The 19626-nt window shown below is 36.3% G+C and overlaps 1 protein-coding gene across 2 annotated transcripts in view; it reads right to left on the reverse strand.

Moving 5' to 3' along the window:
• Positions 1-996: 996 nt before the first annotated feature.
• LOC150098844 (proteasome subunit beta type-4-like) overlaps positions 997-19626 on the reverse strand; it is a 177729-nt gene continuing 159099 nt past the window's right edge. For both annotated transcript variants that reach the window (XM_090405573.1, XM_090405570.1), the window contains one exon: positions 997-1497. In XM_090405573.1, the coding sequence (XP_090261699.1) occupies positions 1461-1497 (37 nt within the window). In that variant the 3' untranslated portion in view covers positions 997-1460. The remainder of the gene's footprint in view (positions 1498-19626) is intronic.

Below are 19626 nucleotides of genomic sequence, written 5' to 3' on the forward strand. Positions count from 1 at the left end.
ATGCAGAGGACACAGTGGAGTTGTATATATCACTTTATTGAGGATTTCATCCTGTGGAAGGAGGTTTTAATACTCTATGCATTTTGCTATAGTAAGAGAGCTGAACGTAGTAAATGGATTGCTTGCCAAGCCCTTTTAGTAAGGTTTCTGATGCATCATCCCAAATGTAACAGCGATATTCCAAGGTTAGGTGAATTTACTGAGCAGAAATGAACTCCAAGTTTTTTTTATTTTATTTATGTATTTTTTTAAAGGCTAAGGTTATGGATTTGTGTATGCTCCAGGAAAAGCTAGCAGTTCAAGTAAGCCTAAAAAAAATAATAAATTCATATATTGTTCAGAGAACTGAGTATTATCAAAGGTAAGGGGAAATGACATGAGATCTGTCTTGCAAGCAATAAGACATAACTGCATTTTGTCAGAGATGAGCTCCAGAAGGTTGTTCTTGTCCTAGTACAGATAGGAATGGAGATCAGAGTTTAAGACACTGGCTATAATCTGTTGACTGGCCTTTTCGTACTAATTCTTATTAGTACAAAAAGGCCAGTCAACAGATTATAACCGAAGGTTATTCTTGTCCTAGTGAAGATAGGAATGGAGATAAGAATTAGTACAAAAAGGCGAGTCAACAGATTATAGCCAGTATCCTAAACTCTGATCTCCATTCCTATCTTTACTAGGACAAGAACAACCTTCTGGAGCTCATTTCTGACAAAATGCAGTTATGTCTTATTGCTTGCAAGACAGATCTCATGTCATTTCCCCTTACCTTTGATAATACTCAGTTCTCTGGACAATATATGAATTTATTATTATTTTTTTTTAAGGCTTACTTAAACTGCTAGCTAATGATTCACTTGCTGATCACACTATCATTGCTATAACTTTAAGAATAACTCAGCAACTGGACATAAAAATATTAGTAATAAAGCACTTACTACATTTACCTATCATGCTATGTTGTGATAATTTATTAAATTATAATAACTATACACATAAGATTAAATACTAACAAACTTAATATGCAGAGAATGTGAAGATAAAATTGACAAATAATGGCAAGCAACAGAAATAAAACTTCATAAGAAGAGATATTAAACACTGGCTAATTAATTAATTAAATAATAAATAAATAATTAATTAAACAGCTTTCAATATTTTTACATATTAATGTTAGTTTACTGTGTTAAAAGAATTTTAACACATTTTAACACTAAAAATTTTTCAGTGTTAATATTATATTACTGTAATCCACAGACTATTTGTAATTCTTTTGACAGACATCAATTCTGTATCTTCAACATAAATGAAACATTTAGAAAAGTTGTCCTTCTTAGAACAAACAGATAATACATTTTACAGAAACAAATCTAGAAGGAAATACTACTTGAATAATGACTAAAAATGAACAAAATTTCTTTCAACTTAAGTTTTGATTCATAAAACTAGTAATGTACACATCACACATTTTCTCTGTTTTTTTCCCAGTTGTCATCACTGCAAATATAGAAAAAAATGCATTAATCAGATACATACACACATAAATATACCATATTTTCAAAATAATAATAATTAAAAAAACTGCAATTATATGTTGTGCACATACTATACAAACTAATTATTTTAACAATAAACCACATGGTATTTTGTTGTTGTTGACCAACAAAAATATAAAAAAATATGGTATTATCCCAGTTTTATTTAAAAGGCAGAAGGGAGAGGACAATCACAAACATCCATGCCTATGCAGGATTTGAACCCACAGCCTCTTGGCTGGAGAGCGGATATGCTAACCAACCAGACTGGCATATATATATATTATTATTATTATTATTATTACTAAAAACCATGGTATTTCAGGGTCTAGCTACTCACTGAGGAGACCTCAAAAAGGTTGAAACTGATCTGGGTAGTGCCTCCCCCTTCATAATGTATAACAGTATACATGTCTTAGTGAGATGTGTTTTATATTATGGTAAATACTAAGAATAGTGATCAGAGCTTTACCCGCCTTTACAATGAGTTGCCCTGGTGTTGCACTACCTTTAGACTTGAACTATGTTCAGGTGCAAACTTAACTGTTTTGCTTACTTGGGAGAAGTAAAAAAAAAACAAGTTTATAAAATTACTTGGTATCCTTAATATATATTATCCCCAAAGTAAAAAACTTTTCACATCTTTATCTCATCCAGAATTTCTTATTCAAAGTAAAATCACCTTGTAGCAACTTTATAGGTAGAGTTGATAAGGTTCTGTATTACTAAAAACTGTGGTATTTCAGGGTCTAGCTACTCACCGAGGAGACCTTAAAAAAGGTTGAAACCAGTCTGGGTGCAGTATACATGTCTTAGTGAAATGTGTTTTATATTATGGGAAATACTAAGAATAGTGATCAGAGCTTTACCCACCTTTACAATGAGTTGCCCTAGTGTTGCAATACCTTTAGACTTGAACTACGTTCAGGTGCAAACTTAACTGTTTTGCTTACTTGGGAGAAGAAGTAAAAAAAAACAAGTTTATAAAATTACTTGGTATCCTTATATATATATATATATATATTGTATTTTTGATTGTCTTGAAAATATTTATTGTGAGGGGAAAAAAACTAAAGAGGTATGCACATTTTTTAGGTGCATTCACAAGAGAAAACAGTATGCATTAATTATAATAAAGAGCCAAAGGCTTCAATTCGGCGACATGAACTTTTTTTAAGTTAAAGGATATTATATCCCATATTGTTTCTTAGCCGAATAAGAAACCCAAAGAGTTTCATGCCGAATATAGAAACTATATAAAGTTTGGCGATTCCAAGCGTAAGCAAATACCTGGATAGTGCAGCAACTGACCCTTGAAGGTAGTGCAAGCTGAGGCAACTTATGTAAAAGGTGGTGCAGCTTGCACTACCTTCAAGGGTCAGTTGCTGCACTATTCAGCTATTTGCTTACGCTTGGAATCGCCGAACTTTATATAGTTTCTATATTCGGCATGAAACTCTTTGAGTTTCTTATTCAGCTAAGAAACAATATGGGATATAATATCCCTTAACTTAAATAAGTTCATGTTGCCGAATTGAAGCCTTTGGCTCTTCATTATAATTAATACTTTAATAGGACACCTCTTGGCAATTCTCATTAAAGGGATGTAAGTTCTGTTCGCTACAAACTTGGTATTAGCATGGTCTACCTACTCATCGATGAGACCTCAAAAAAGGTCGAAACCGGTCTGGGTAGTGACCTTCTCTCATAATGTTGAACAATAATACAGCTCCTAGGAGTTAAGTTCACATTATGGGTAAATATCAAGAATAGTGATCGGAGCTTGCTCCCCCTTTTAAATGAGTTGCCTCAGCTTGCACTACCTTCAAGGGTCAGTTGCTGCACTATCCAGGTATTTGCTTACGCTTGGAATCGCCGAACTTTATATAGTTTCTATATTCGGCATGAAACTCTTTGAGTTTCTTATTCAGCTAAGAAACAATATGGGATATAATATCCCTTAACTTAAATCAGTATGTATTAGTTTTCTAATTTCTGTATGTTCACTTTTAACTTACATGAACCAACTAGAGGATGAATGAGCGGATTTAAATGAAAGTATTTATGGCTCTGGAAAAAAAAAAAAAAAAAAAAAACTGCACAGAAATTTTGATTTTTATTAAAAATAATAACTACTACTTTACAAGATCTACCAGTTATTTACGTAATATGATATTTTACTGTTATCTGAACCCTAACATTAGCTAATATATGAAGTGATCCAAGCATTACTAGAAAACTGGAAATCCATAATGAAAAAAAAAAAAAAGAAAAAAGTTCAATATTGAACTATTGGAAAATGAAAGAAGTAAAACAATATATCAACAAAGAATAAAATGAATAGTTTAATAAAAACAATTTCATTAAAAACAATAGGAAGAGTTGGACATTTCACTACTCAGAGAAAGTCAAAACAAAAAAAAAAATAGTGGGATGTGCTGCAAATGAAGCACATTTGCAGCACAAATCTAATAAACATATGAAGTTATCTGTATAACAGATATAAAACAAATTAAACTGGTAACAAAATCTACAAATTAAAACAGAATGAATTATGTAATAACTAGTCAAAACAGTTGTAACATGATTTTGCAAAAGCAAATAAGGAGAGTAATTAAAAAACAAAGAAATACATTATGTGAATATATAAACTAGAAACTGACCAGACATTTTTGGGAAGAATATTTTTCTTACTATACAAGGATAAAGTAAAAATAAATCTGCTTGAAAACTTCAAAGGTGATACCAATTTAGAAATACTACAAAAAACTGAAAACCTTCAACCTGTTAATATAAGAAATATCAAAGGAAAAGAAGTGGAGCAGGCAGAAGAATTAAAGAAGTACCATCTTGATATAATTAGTGTTATCCAAAAAAGGAAGACAAAAAGAGGGGTGAGATTCTTCTAAATAATGACAAGATATTATATTCAGGGAACAATGATCAGGAAAAGGAAAGAGTAGCTATAGTAAGCAATACTAATCACAAAGATAATTTTCTTCAATGGCAGGTAAATTCAAGTGAAGCAGACACCTAGATGGGGAACTGAACAATAAGATTTATTGTTCAGTTCTATAAGTTCTATAATAATATAATAATTTTATTATAATATTGCATGTAGTCTCAACAGGTTGTACTATGGAAAAAAGCGGAGGAATTTTTCAAATCATCAAAGAAGACAGAACAACCAGAAAAAGAAAAAGTTGGCCCTAGTTGGAGAATCAAACAGCAAAATAAGAAATGAATAGTAGACGTATATAAATATATTGGAAAAACTTTGAGAAAGCCAGCCTGGTTGGCCAAGCAGCTCTGCTCGGCCAACCTGCTCTCTAGCCAAAAGGTTGCAGGTTCAAATCCCACCATGGGCATGGATGTTTGATTGTCTGTGGAAATACTAGTGGTGGTGGGTGATACATGGTGAGGTTGAAGTTAGTTGTAGTTGGTGGATTGAGTGGTGGAGACAGAGAGATGTAGAAAAGGTGTCCTCCTTCGATGACTCCCTGGAGGTATCATGTAATAATAATAATAATAAAGAGCAAAGCCAATAATAATGGTAATTACCTGCTGAATATTTGTTCAGGAAGGGATTGAGTCATCATTAATACCACATTCCACCTGAAAGATGTACATAAGTTCACATGAAAAGAACACATATGACTGTGAGTGTTGATAGCGATATCTTTATGCCAATTCACCAAGCTTCTCTTCCACAATTCTTCTTAGCCATATACTTCCATAAATCTTACCAGGAAAATTTTATCAATAGGGAAATACCTCTATAATTTTCATGTTTGGTTTTATTCCCCTTTATATATATGGCATTATGAGAGCTCTACGACAATCATCCAGAATTCAACCCTCTGACCAGGCCTTCTGAACTATGCAGTGCAGCCACTGTAAAACTTGTATATTTGAGAATGTCTAGTCAAATTTTATCTACTCCAGTTGTCTTTCCACATTTTACGTTTTTGATGGCTTTTTCTACTTCAAATATGGATATGTATTCCTAATTGCATTCCTGTTGGGAGTTTTCTTATGTTGCTTGCTTGTTTCATTTAGCAATCTTTTTAAAGTAATTACTAGAGACAACTAGAATATCTTTATCTTCAGTTTTCATGTCACCTTTATCATCTCTGGTTCCTTTTACAGCACTTTTTCCTCCATTTCTAAGCTTTTTCAATAGCCTCCAGAATATTTTGCCACCTTCCAGATATTCATTTTGTATGTTCTTACTAAAGTCTTCTGATGACTTTTGTTTAGTTGGTTTTACATTTTGCTTTCCTAAATCTTTCTCTTTATTATATTTCTCTGTACATTTTAGATTACAGGATGACACTTACTTGTAAGGATCTCACAGGAGATGTCCAACTGTTTTTGCTGCTGCTGATGATGATGATGCAAAGATGGACAGGGTAATCAGGGATGCTACTGATATCCAGCTCACAGAATAATTTGAATTTTGAGCATTGGAAATTTGGGTAAACAATAATGGCAATTAGTTTAATGTTAATAAGTGTAAAGTTATGCACTTTGTTGTGATGAGATTTCCAATGGCATATTATATTAGCAGGGAGGTATGCTACAAGTAATTGATGAGGTTAGGGATCTTGGCATCATGAAGTTCAAAGGTCACATAGTGCAAATACAACTCATAGGATAACTGTGATGTTGAAATAAACCTTGACATGTCAGGGTGAGGAAGTGATTTTGCTGCTTTACAAAGCCTTGATAAAATGCACCCAGACTACTGTATAAGTGTAAAGTTATGCACTTTGTTGTGATGAGATTTTCAATGGCATATTATATTAGCAGGGAGGTATGCTACAAGTAATTGATGAGGTTAGGGATCTTGGCATCATGAAGTTCAAAGGTCACATAGTGCAAATACAACTCATAAGATAACTGTGATGTTGAAATGAACCTTGACATGTCAGGGTGAGGAAGTGATTTTGCTGCTTTACAAAGCCTTGATAAGAGTGCACCCAGACTACTGTATGCAGATTTAGCCTCTGTGAGTTTAGAGGGAATAAAAACTCTGTGGAAAGGATACAAAGAAAAGTTACAAAGATTATGGGGTTATGGAATGTAGATTATAATGATTGCAAGTATACAAACTAAAGCTTCTGATTAACAAGAGTGATGTGATAGAGATGTATAAACTTCTGAACCTGTGTTATAAGATATTGTCTAATGAAATTTTTCATTATATGGAAGATGAGAAGAAAACATAGGGCATCCATGGAATATTTGCAATTAAGATAGTGGCAGAGATAGATTTTTTCTAACAGAGCAGTTTGCCCTTTGAAGTGGATAGTGTAGCTGGTTTGGGCGATGTATAGCTTCATTTGACGAGTCCTTGATTCCCTGCAGATCTCAGATAATAATTTCAGTTAAATGGACTATTAAAGAAGTGTTTTCTAAACAACAAGTACCAGATGAATGATGAAAAAATATTACAGTGCCAATTTTTAAAAAAGAAGATAAAAAACTGACAACAGAACAATCCGGACATAATTATAAATAATTATACAAGAATTATTCTGTTATCAACAATCTTAAAAAGTTGTATAAATCTTATCCAAGAAACCATAAACATATTTCTGATATTAAATGATGAGCTACAATGTTTTAGTTCTGGAAGATTATGTATATATGCAATATTTTCAATAACAGCTAATAAAAAAATCAACAGAACATAACTCATGCTTTGGAGAAGAGGAGGAAATGAGCAAGTGAATTAGTGGTGGGTGTGGGGACAAATGAGTTAAGTGAACACAGGTGAATGTAAGGGTGAATATCAGGAGGTTATTGAGGGGAGTGAAAGATAACAGTATAGTGAGAAAGGCTGTCAGTGTCAGGGGCGCGCCAGCCATATGTGCAATGTGTGCAATGCACACAGGCACCAGGATAGTAAAGGCGCCAAAGAGGAGGAAATACTTAAAATTTTTAAGGCGATTTTTTTTATTGGAGGGGGGGGGAATAGGAGCACCAACTAAAGTTTTGCACACAGGCACCAGACATTACTGCCATGCTACTGGGTATAGGGGTGCCAACTAAAGTTTTGCACACAGGTGCCGGACACTACTGGCGCGCCCCTGGTCAGTGTGTTGCCAAGGTATGACAATGATGAGTTGGGACAGAGATAGAATCATGAACGGTATGCTAGTTAAATTGTGTGAGAAGAAGGGAGTGCAGTTTGTGGATGTATGGCATGTATTTGAGTGAAGAATGGAATTATATAGATGTGATGGATTGCATTTGAATGGCTTTGGAGTGAGTGAACTGGAGAAACTGTTGCTAAATGGAAGTGCAGTGTGTGTGTGTGATGCAAGTCAAGAGATCAGAAGTAAGAAATGAAGTGAAAGAACAGGATAGTGGTACTAAAGAGACAAAAGTGCGTGGCAATGGAAACAGTAGTAGTGTGAAAGATGAAGAGAGAATGGGAATGCAAGAGGAACAGGGAAACAGGAGGAGAGGAAGGCATGGCATAGGGAGAGTGGATGTTGGAAGTAGTAGTGAATGTATGTATGGGGATGATCAGCATAGTAATGGAATAGATTGGGATGGGAGTAGGGTAGTTGAGACTGAGTAGACATATGTGGTATGCAGTGATAAAGGTGATTCGGCAAAGGCAGGCATGGGAAAATCGCAACCAACATGTAGGATAGTTACAGACTGAAAGTGAACTGCTGTGTTTATTTACAAATGCCAGGAGTATCAGAAATAAGAGATGGTTTCACTCATTGAGTTTATTTGCCCCAAAATCATTGGAATAAGTGAAACATGGCTGAATGAAGATGATATCCTAATGGGAATAGAAATCGAAGGGTACAGTGTTTTTTTCAAGGATAGAAAGGACAAAAAAAAAGGGGGGGGAGTGCTGCTGATGATAGCAGTGGAATTATGTCGACATAAGGGATAGATATGAGAGAGGAAAATAGTAGCAATGGTTATGAGACTGTGTGTGTGTGTGTGTGTGTGTGTGTGTGTGTGTGTGTGTGTGTGTGTGTGTGTGTGTGTGTGTGTGTGTGTGTGAGTGAGAGAGAGAGAGAGAGAGAGAGAGAGAGAGAAGTGGAGGTTGACAGGAAGAGATATTTAGTTGGATGTTACTATAGGCCAGAGGGTGGTGATGAAAAATGTATAAACAACTTGGGTTAGTGAACAAAGGAAAGGTGAGTATTATGGGTGATTTTAATTATGGCAGTATAGATTGAAATAAAGAGATATAATTTACAAATAAGGAAACTGAATTTTTTGATGAGAGACAACTATCTCAGGCAACATGTAAAGGAGGACACATGAGGATAGAGAGTTTTGGATACAATCATCTCATAAAAGGATGTAATTGTGAGTGGAGTTTTGCACTTTCCTCCAGTTGGTGAAAGTGATCATGCAGTGATTACACAGGTTGTGACTAGTCATATGCATACTTCTGTGAGGTAAGGATATATATGGAAGTACAAGGCTGGTGATTATGACAAGCTTAGGAGATAGCTTGGAGATGTAGCATGGAATGAGGAGTTGAGCAGTAAGGAAATAAATGTTGCTTGGGAACTGACAAAGAAATATATAAAACAGCATCAATGTGTGAATGTATTCCGAAGGTCAAAAGGCTGAATGAGGTGGGTGTAAAATGGATGAAAGAGGGGATTAAACATGAAATCTGGAAGAAGAAGCACTTTGGAAGCAGTACAAGATGAATAATGGTAATAATCAATCCTTTCTTTTAAGGTCAGAGGGTGGTCAGCATTCATAGTGAAGAATTTATGGAGACACAAACACGTGTTAGAATAATTACTTTATGTAACATTAAGAAATGAATTAATCAAATTGGTGATTACATGGCCAGTGGAAACAACCGAAAAACTAATACTGCATTATGCCCACACTCCCAGAAATTTATTGCTTACCAAAAATACACAAAACAAATGCACCACTATGACCAATAGTTGAAGGAATTGACAGCCCTAATTATCACTTAGCCAAGAAACTAGTGCCCACACTCGAGGAGTTGGCAGGTCATTCTCCCTCCTACATAAAAAATACACGATACTTCATAAACAAAATTAGAAACATCACACTCAACGATGAAGATTTATTAATCAGTTTTGACATAACTGCCTTACATTTTGAAAAATTATGGAGACAACTACCTTGTTATACAGTAAAAAAAAAAAAAAAAATCAGCTAATGCCTTTTTATTCCCATATAGGGAGTAGGTGAGGTCTTTTAGCCCTATCTAACTTTTGGAGACTGAGTGGGCAGTTCAATCTCCACTGGCAGCCAATCAGAGATAGCTGGCCCAAGGCTATCACTAATTAAGCAGCACGCAGTGAAGAGAGACGGCTCAACAAGTGCTCCATCTCGTGGTCCCTAACCCTAACACAATATATTTAATGTTTTTGAAATAATGTGGGTTCTACGGTTGATTTTCTTGAGTTTATGGGACGAAAAACCTGAGTTTCCAGGAGAAAAAAACCTGCTTGTCCGTGCTGGAGATCGACTAACTCGGGAACCGGTCGAAAAAAAGGCTTAGGAAATTTCCTCTAGTCAATGACTAGATTCGAAACAAAGTCTTCCTTCATGCGGTCAAGCGGCGTGGTGTGCAAATGCCACCTCCACTGAGCTACACAGGCTCTACACAGCTCTAGAGTAAAACTTTACTTTAATATAAATCAAAATCAACACTCGACGTTTCGACCTTCATATCAAGGTCATCCTCTGGAGCATACACAATATATACAGAAACAAGCTGCACTACAATCTACATGGTTTGCTAAAGTTACTGACCAACCGTTACTACAATTATTGACCTGACCTGTGGTGGGAAAAAAAAACTTGACTACATCAAAGCTAGAATCTTATTATTATTATTATCTATTAGGTTACAAAAAAAGGCCAATCTGTATATCTGAAGTTGTGGTGAAGGTAATAGAGAAATTGGTAAGGGACACAGAGATGGGCTGATAAGAGCAGTATTCTGTGTAGTTGTCAGCATGGGTTTGTTAAAGGGAGATAATGTTTTACTAATTTACTTATGTACTACAACAAGATGACAAATGTCTTGGGCAAGATAGATGCATATACAGTTTTATGCTTAGATTTTGCAAAAACGTTTGATAGACCACCCTGCAATAAGCTGTTAAATAAATTGAAATGGATGGGATTGGATAACAGACTTCTGAGTGTTGGATTGGTGACTGGCTGTCAGATAGGTATCAAAAAGTTGTATATGGGGGTGCAGTATCCTGAAAGAGGAAGGTCACTGGCGATATGCCATAGGGGTCAGTTTTAGGACCAATGTTGTTCAAATTTGTGTATTAATGATACTGGGAGATGGGTTTAACTGGTGAAGTGTAGCTGTTTGCAGATGATGCAAAACTGGGGAGAGCAATGCAGAGTCAAGCAGATGTTATGGCCTTTGCAGGAGGACTTGAATAGATTGCATAAATGGGTAGGGAAGTGGAACTGTCAGTTCAATGTTTCAAAGTGTAAGGTTTTGAAATTTGATAAGCAATGATGGGATAAAAAGTACACATTTGATGAGGAAACTTTAAAGATAGAGGAGTTGAGAGATCTAGGAAAGGTAGTGGACAAGGACCTGAAATGCAGGGGCCACATTGCACAAGTTGTGAAGACATCACATCGGATAATGGCAATGATGCAGAGGACCCTGACACGCAGAAATAAAAAGGTTATGATACTACTGCATAAGGCCTTGTATAGATTATTGTGCACAGATTTGGTCACTGGATTTTCATGGTGATGAGGATATATTAGAAAGGGTTCAAGAGAAGATTCACAAAAGTGGTCAGTGGTCTTTGGAATGTGGAGTATGAGGATAGATTAAGAGAATGTAAACTGCAAAGCCTTGTGAATAGGAGGGGAAGATGATATGATTGAGACATATAAGTTAGTCAGGGATTGTTATCAGCTTGACATGGAAGAGATTTTTCAGAGAATGGGAGATGGGGGTAGAACAAGAGGCCATCACTGGAAATTGTATAAGGAGGGTGTGAGCAGATTTTTTACATGGAGCAGGGTTGGTGAGTGGAATGCATTGCCTGAGTGTGTTGTGAATGTAGACACAATGAATCAGTTTAAGGCACGGTTGGATGAACTTTGTGTGTGATAGTGTGTACTTCCTATGTTGAGTCTGACACCATGGAGGTTAGATGTTAATAATAATTATTATTATAATAACAACACTCCAGTTTTCAAGTACTTTCCTTCTTATCATCAGCATTCTTCCATCCACTGCTGGATGAATTCCTCTCCATGTTTCTTCCATTTTATGTGATCTTGTGCATCTCTAAGCCCTTATCCTATATCACAGCTGGCTTGCATGGTCTTTAAGTCTAGTTCTGGGTATCTATTCTATTGTTCCTCTCTCCACCTGTTGTCAGACATTCCCATCATATGTCCGGTCCAATACCATTTACTGCCTTGTATTATTGTTGCATTACCCATTACATTTGTTTGTTTACTTATCCACTTTATTATTCTTTTTACTTAACTGTGTTATTTCCGAAATGGTCTTTCTCTCTGAGCATCTTATAGTAAAGCCCTTAGTTTCACTGATGTACCAGAATTTAGAATGGTTGTAAATCTTTCTTTTTTACATAGACTGATATTCTTTTAAATATATCTTACTGGAGAATGTAGTTATCTAAGTGATATTTCATTATCAAATTTATCAGGGAGTGGGGAACCTTTTTTCTGCCAAGGGCCATTTGGATATTTATAACCTCATTCATTGGCATACAAAATTATCAACTTAAAAATTAGCCTGCTATATTTGGTCAAACATTTAATTAACTCACCTCTAATGTGATGGCTGGAACTGCTTCTCTTTGGTGAGGCATGTGATGTTAGCTGGTATTGATGATGTTGCTACTTGCAACTGCTTTTCTAGGGTTTGCGTCAGTCAGTCTGGAGTGCAGTCGACTCTTTGCGATGGTAAGTTTTGAAAAGAACTGCTCACAGCAGTAAGTTGTTCCGAACACAGATGCATATTTCAATGCATGTCTCCCCAAAGTGGGAAATTCATCATTGCTTATGTAATGTTTATAGAACTCAAGCAGTGGGAGGTTGGTGTACCTAGCTTTCAGCTCATTATCGCTTTGCAACTGAATGATTTCATGTTGTAGGTTATCAGGCATATCAGTTGGTTCCAGACAGAACGGCGTAGCAAAGTTGATCAATTCCATTTGTTTACTTTTCATGTCCTTGAATCTTTCATTAAATGCCTCAATTAGTTTCACACATTCACCAGCATATTCAAGTGTCATAGAAGGCTTTCGTCCTTCCAGAGTGGGGAAATGCACCGTGTTATTCCTTTCGAGTTGCACTTTCCACAGCCTTAATTTAGCTTCAAATGATTTCACATTTGAAAGTAAGGAGCTGAGAAGCTGGTTGGGGCCCTGCAGCTTGATTCAGCTCTGAAAGGTACTTGGTAATATCCACCATGAATGCCAGATCACACAGCCACTTGCTATCATTGAGTTCCCTGACAGGTTTTCCACCTTCATCTCCATGAACTGCTTGACTTCATCCCGCAGTTCATAAAACCTCATGAGCACGTTCCCATGATTCAGCCACCGCACTTCACAGTGATAAACAAGATCACCGTACTCACACTCGAGATCATTCAGTAACTCCTTAAATTGGCGGCTGTTAAACCCTCTGCTTTTGACAAAATTTATGCATGGCACTGCTGTTGATATCACATTGTTAAACTGCAATGACTGTGCACAGAGACTTTCTTGGTGTATGATGCAGTGGCATATAATTAAATCACTTGGATCAAGACTGAGACGATTCAGTTCTTTCTTGACAAATGTAATTAACTCTTTTTGCGAGCCAACCATGGCTAGAACTCCATCTGTAGTGAGGCCACTTAACTTTTCAAATGTTAGCTCAAGTTTGATAAAACAAGTCTCTCAAACAAGTCCTCACCTATTGTAGTAGTGCCATGCATGGCTTCCAGTGACAGCAGTTCCTCTCACGTGTTAAATTCTGCAGTTATCCCATGAACGAAAACAGACAGTTGAGCAGTATTTGTTATGTCCGTTGTCTCGTCACAAGCCAGAGAGAAAAATTGGAAATCTCCTGCAGAATCCTTCAATGTTTTTTCAATATCTTGTGCTAAGTCAGTAATCCGATCTGAGATGGTTCTCCAAGACAAACTAACACTCTGAAACAATTTTACTTTGTCTGGTGCTAACAACTCTGCAGCAGCCACCATGCACTCTTTCACAAATTCTCCCTCTACATGAGGCCTCAGCTTCTTTATGATTAGCTCGCTCACTACATAACTTGTCTGAATAACGTTGTCTCTGTCACAATGAGGCCTACTGAAAGCAGCTTGTTGTGATTCCAAACTCTGCTGAAGAGAATTGATTTTATCCAGATGCATTTGGCCTCCCAATTCATTGAGTTTAGCATGCTTTGAACGGTAATGAAGCTCCAGATTGGCTTTTTTTCATTACTGCTAACGCATTGCCACAAACTAGGCACACAGGTTTGCCTTTGACCTCAACAAAAAATAATCATTTGTCCATTTCTCTTGGAAAGATCGACACTCTGCATCAACTTTTCTTTTCTTTCTGGTCACCATTTGTAGGATGCCACTTAATTTTAATAACTAACCAGCGTATGTGTCATCAGTGATGAGATTATTTTGCTTTGATTGCTGTTCTAATCCTGCATCTTGGATTTGAAACATATCTAACGTTCGTACCATCGACTCTCGAGGTCTTCTCGTCGGCTGCTGTGGCAGCCAATGAGAAGCATATGTCTGTCCCATCATGTACTCATATGTGTCTTGTCTATCCCGTAATGAAAGTTCCTTGCTTGTCCCTCAAAATTTAAGTCATTATTATGATTCATTTAATATAAATTTATGTTGCTATGAAAAAAGCTCCTAGATTTATTGAATTTTGAGTCCTGCCTACAGTTGCCTTGGCAGGGCCAGACCAAATGATTTCGCAGGCCTTATACGGCCCACAGGCTGGACATTCACTACCCTTGAAATTTATGTTCACTTATGACGATTTGCATTTGATATTTATATGAACTCACTTGATTAACCTGTTTTTCAACCTGTTTTTGATTTATTTCTATTTGTTTTCTTTCTACTGTTTCCACTATACATTATTTTTGATTTGCCCATCTCTAGATTTACTTCATTTCATTCTATAATCATGCATTCTAATTCAATTGTTGTTGTTGCTATTAGAATAATATAATATCATTAGTGAATCATAAAATACGAATATTCTCCATCTACATTTAATCTGTTTACTCCCAGTTCAATTTTCTCACAGCATTTGATAGTATTAAATTACAAAGATATCCTAAACATAATAGCATAAGTACATTATAAAAAAAAAACAGTAAAGCTTATCAGAGATATTTACAAAGATAATAATATGTAATAATGTATTTCAATCATGAAATAAAGGAAACCAAAATAAAGAAGGAAATTAGTTGTACACGGTGGAAGTCCACAAATGTTCAATATTCTAAGAGATAAAATCATAATAGAATTAAAAGATAACACATTAAAAGGAATAACGACTGATAATGATACAGTAATTCTGATCTGTTTTAAAGATAGTACAGCAATATTAGCAGACATGAAGGATAACTTACAAAAAGAGTATTCTATTTCTAAAAAATCTGTCAAAAATATAAGATGGGAATATCAACAGAAAAAACAACAACAACAAGGAACTTGTAACTGGTAGGCAACCAAACAGGTGTAAGCTAAAAATAAATAGAAAAATAATGGAACCAGTTGATGAATTTAAATGCTTAGGAACTCAGATTAACTCAGAAGGAATAACAACAAAATGAATTAAAAGAACAATCACTTCAGCAAACAAGATTTCTGGATGTTTAAGCAGAACAATAAGAATTTAGATATTGTAATTAAGATAAGTTACAAGTACATTTTTGTACATAATAAAACAAGTTAGTTTACACTTTTGAAACATCTGAAAGAAGTGCACTCATGAACATTGTGGGAGAAAGAAAAAAAATCATAACATCAGAAATGAAGAGGCATAGCTTTACAATTACCAATAAACGAATAGATGACAAACAGGAAAAAGGAATGGCACAAATGTATTAACAGACTGCAAACAGACAGAATAATTAGAAGAAACAAAAAATGGCTTATTTAAGAATCAAACCTAGATAACTGCGAGGAGACTTCCATATAGGTTTTTAAGGAATGTGAAGAAATAACATGGGATTCTAGATTGGTATCATCAACATAAGAGCCGTTGATGGAAAAGAAGTGTGGAATTTGGAAAAGAAACATGTCGACATGTTACTGAAACAAAGAAGATAAAAAAGGTGAAATTATTATGAATAACAAATACAAGATGTTATGTTCAGGCAATAATAATGAGGGGGAAAGGAAGATGTAGCTATAGTATTCAACACTAAAGACATGGATAATCTTGAATGGCAGGCAATGTCAAGTAGAGTAATATGGGCAAATATTAAAATGAAGAGCATCGTATTTAAGGAAATTAACAACAGACCAGATAATAACTAGAAATATTTAATTATTACTTCCTATATTTTGCTGAAGTTATTATTATTATTACAGGCGACTCCAAGGAGTCCTTAGATTCATCGAGGGAGACCCCATGTCCACCACAACTATTCGACATTCACACAGTATCTATCATACTTTGCCTTGAACTCATTCACTGTCATAGCACCCACAACAGACTGACAGCTTATTCCACTCATTCACCAATCTAAAGGTAAAAAATACAGCTCTAACATCCTTACTAACCACATTCTTGCCCAGCTTCCATGGATGTTCTCTAGTCCTCCCACCACCACCAGTCCTGTTCTCAAAAATATCCCCTGAGTTAATCCCATAGAAATCCTTCAGCCATTTGAATGTCTCAATCATAGCTCCCCTTTTCCGCCTATCAACCAATTTCTGCAACCCCCAAATCTTCAACCTGTTTTCATAAGGTTCATTCTATAGACCTGCTATCATCTTGGTCACTCGCCTCTGGATCCTCTCAACCTCCTCCCCATCAAGAAGAAACTTAGGTGATCATATCTGGGCACAGTAATCAAGATGGGGTCTTATCAAGGCTCGATATAGAGGAACAATAACTTGCTTATCTCTGCTCGTCAAAGTATTCTTCAGCATCCAAGTGATTTGATGAGCTGATTTAGCCACTTTTGCGATGTGCCCCCTAAACTTCAACTCCCTATCCACCAACACTTCCAAGTCCCTGGACTCATCAATCTCCAGGAGTACAGTTCCACCAATGTGATATACTGCTGCTAATCTTTTCACCCCAAAATGCATAACCTTACATTTTGCCACATTAAATTGACATCCATTCTCCTTAGCCCATACCTCCAACCTATCCAAATCATCCTGCAAAATTTTGACATCTTCTGCATTCACTATTGCCCTACCCAACTTAGCATCATCAGCGAACAAATGAACTGTTCCTCTCAGATCCTTCCCTATATCATTACCGAACAAATTAAACAGCAGTGGTTCAAGAACAGAACCCTGCAGCACACCACTAGTCACAGGCTGTCTTTTGGACTCTACTCTCTGGTATCTCTCCATCAACCACCCTCCTACCCGCTTCACCAACCCTATATCCATTCCCATATGTTGCAGTTTACGGATTAGACATCCATGTGGTATCCTGTCAAAGGCCTTAGCCAGGTCCAGCAGTATCACTGTAAACCCATTAGCCTTATCCAGTTCAGCCGTCACTGTGGTATAAAACCTGAGCAAGTTACTGAGGCATGATCTACCCTTCACAAAATCATGCTGTCCTCCATACAGTATCTCATTTTCATCAATTCATTCCTGTATTTTACCCTTGACTACTTTCTCCAAGACCTTGACAAAGACTCCTGATATGCTGATTGGTCGGTAATTTGCAACAGTAGTCTTGGATCCTCCTTTATGCAGTGGAACTATTTTCCCCTCTTTCCACCTCTTCAGGATTAAACCAGACCCGAGACTCAGATTAAACAATAAGGTCACGGGCACTGACAATTCTTTAGCCGCTTCACATAAGATCTGTGCTGATATACCATCTAATCCCATAGATGTATTCGCATTAAGGTTCTGTAATAGACTATTCACCTCCACACAATTCCCATATAAACTAATGATTCCTTCAACATCACCACCTGGATGATATACTCTTACAAAGTGCTCACTCAGTAATTCCACTATATCGACTGATTCAGTGACCTCCCTACCATCAGTGTTCCTTAAAATCATTCTGCCATGTAGAGTTTTCTTTTACTAGCAGCATATTGAAAGAACTGTTTGGGATTCTCTTTAGCTTGCATGGCTAATTTCCTTTCATAATCTGTTTTTGCCTTTCTCCCAACACTCGTTACCCTTCTGGCCTGCGCTTTATACCGTTCATGTGCCTGCAGGTCACCTTTCTCCTTAAATTCCTTCCACAGTTGTTTCTTTTTTTGTAACTCAAGTTTAATGGTATTATTCATCCATTTAATCCCTACTTGATTTACTATTCGGACTCTAGGTATACAGTCTGCCATAACCTCCTGAAAATGTTCCTTGACCACTTCTCATGCCCCATCAATATCCAGCCCTTTTAGCTTACATGCCATGGCACTGAACAAAGCAATCTCCTAAGCTTGTCATACTTGCCAGCATGGTAATTCCATATGTACCCTGTCTTAACCGAAAATTTCACACATTTAGCCACCTCCCAGGTCAAGACCCTATGATCACTCTCAGCAACAGGTGGCAACAAGGTCATATTCATTACAGTCAAATTCTCAGATGCTATTACTAGGACAAGTATCCTTGAACCCCTAGTATTTTCCATTACATGCTGTCTCAGATAGTTATCCCTCAGGAACTGAATAAAATCCAGTTCCTTCCTCACATGTGTCCTCTCCTCCTTCCAATCAATGTTACCATAGTTGAAATCCCCCATAATAATTACCCTCCTTCCACTCATTTCATCAATTTGCCTATGCATACTATCTCCACCATCTATTCCAACACCTGGTCTATAGCAGCACCCAACTGTACATTTTGTTCCGTTAGTCTCAATCTCACACCAAATAGCCTCAAATGAGCTCCTTTCACTATCTTGCAATACAACTTCTATTCTCCTTGGTTACAGTTCATCAGCTATCATCAATAACACTCCTCTCCCCCATTTTATTCACTCTGTCCCTCCTGAACACACTATACCCTACACATTCTATCCCACTAACCATATCATCTTCTGTCAGCCACATTTCACTAATGCCAATAACCTGTGGCCAGGAAGAGCAACCAAGACCAAAAATTCTTCCTTCTTGTTCCTAATACTCCTGGCATTAGTATACATGCAGAGGTCCATTTATCCCACCCTTATCTTGATGCGTTATACTAACTACCCCATTCTGATTTCTTGTCTTCGTACTGGCTTGGGCACATTATAAACATTCTTACACTCAACTGCCTCACTGATGTCTCCAGTGGTCACTGAAGTTAAATCGACATCTTCAGGGATTAATACACTGGTATATATATATATATATATATAATTACACTACATACTGGCTTTGGTTGAGTGTTCTTGGCCGCTGACTGTCTGCAGATGAGAGTTTCTATTATAGAACTTTAGGTCATCCTGTATCTTTCCTGTTCCATCTCTGTTACTGAAGTGTGCCTGCATGCACATGTTTAATACCAATGTATTAATCCCTAATGATGCCAATTTATAATTCCTACAATGTAGGAATTAATAATTCCTACATTGTTAATTTCCTTAAACAACACGATGCTGGAGAATCAATGTATAAACCTAAACACCAGGATAAAAATTGAGAATTGGATATGGACTATGTTCCCATACCATATGTTAACAAAACGACATGTACAAATTCACATGAGAAGATACAAGAAATACGAAAAATCTCTACATTATTTTTGATTGTGATGTCTTCACGACAGAAGAGTATACAAAGGATTTGCAATAAGACATGATAACTATTTAGTTTTAAGCAGGATAAAACTGATTTTCATACTGAAAAGAAAAATATGTCAGAA

Source organism: Typopeltis vanoorti, chromosome 15 (assembly GCF_054136105.1).
Source record: "Typopeltis vanoorti isolate ZY-2024b chromosome 15, IOZ_Tvanoo_1.0, whole genome shotgun sequence".
Lineage (NCBI taxonomy): Eukaryota > Metazoa > Arthropoda > Arachnida > Uropygi > Thelyphonidae > Typopeltis > Typopeltis vanoorti.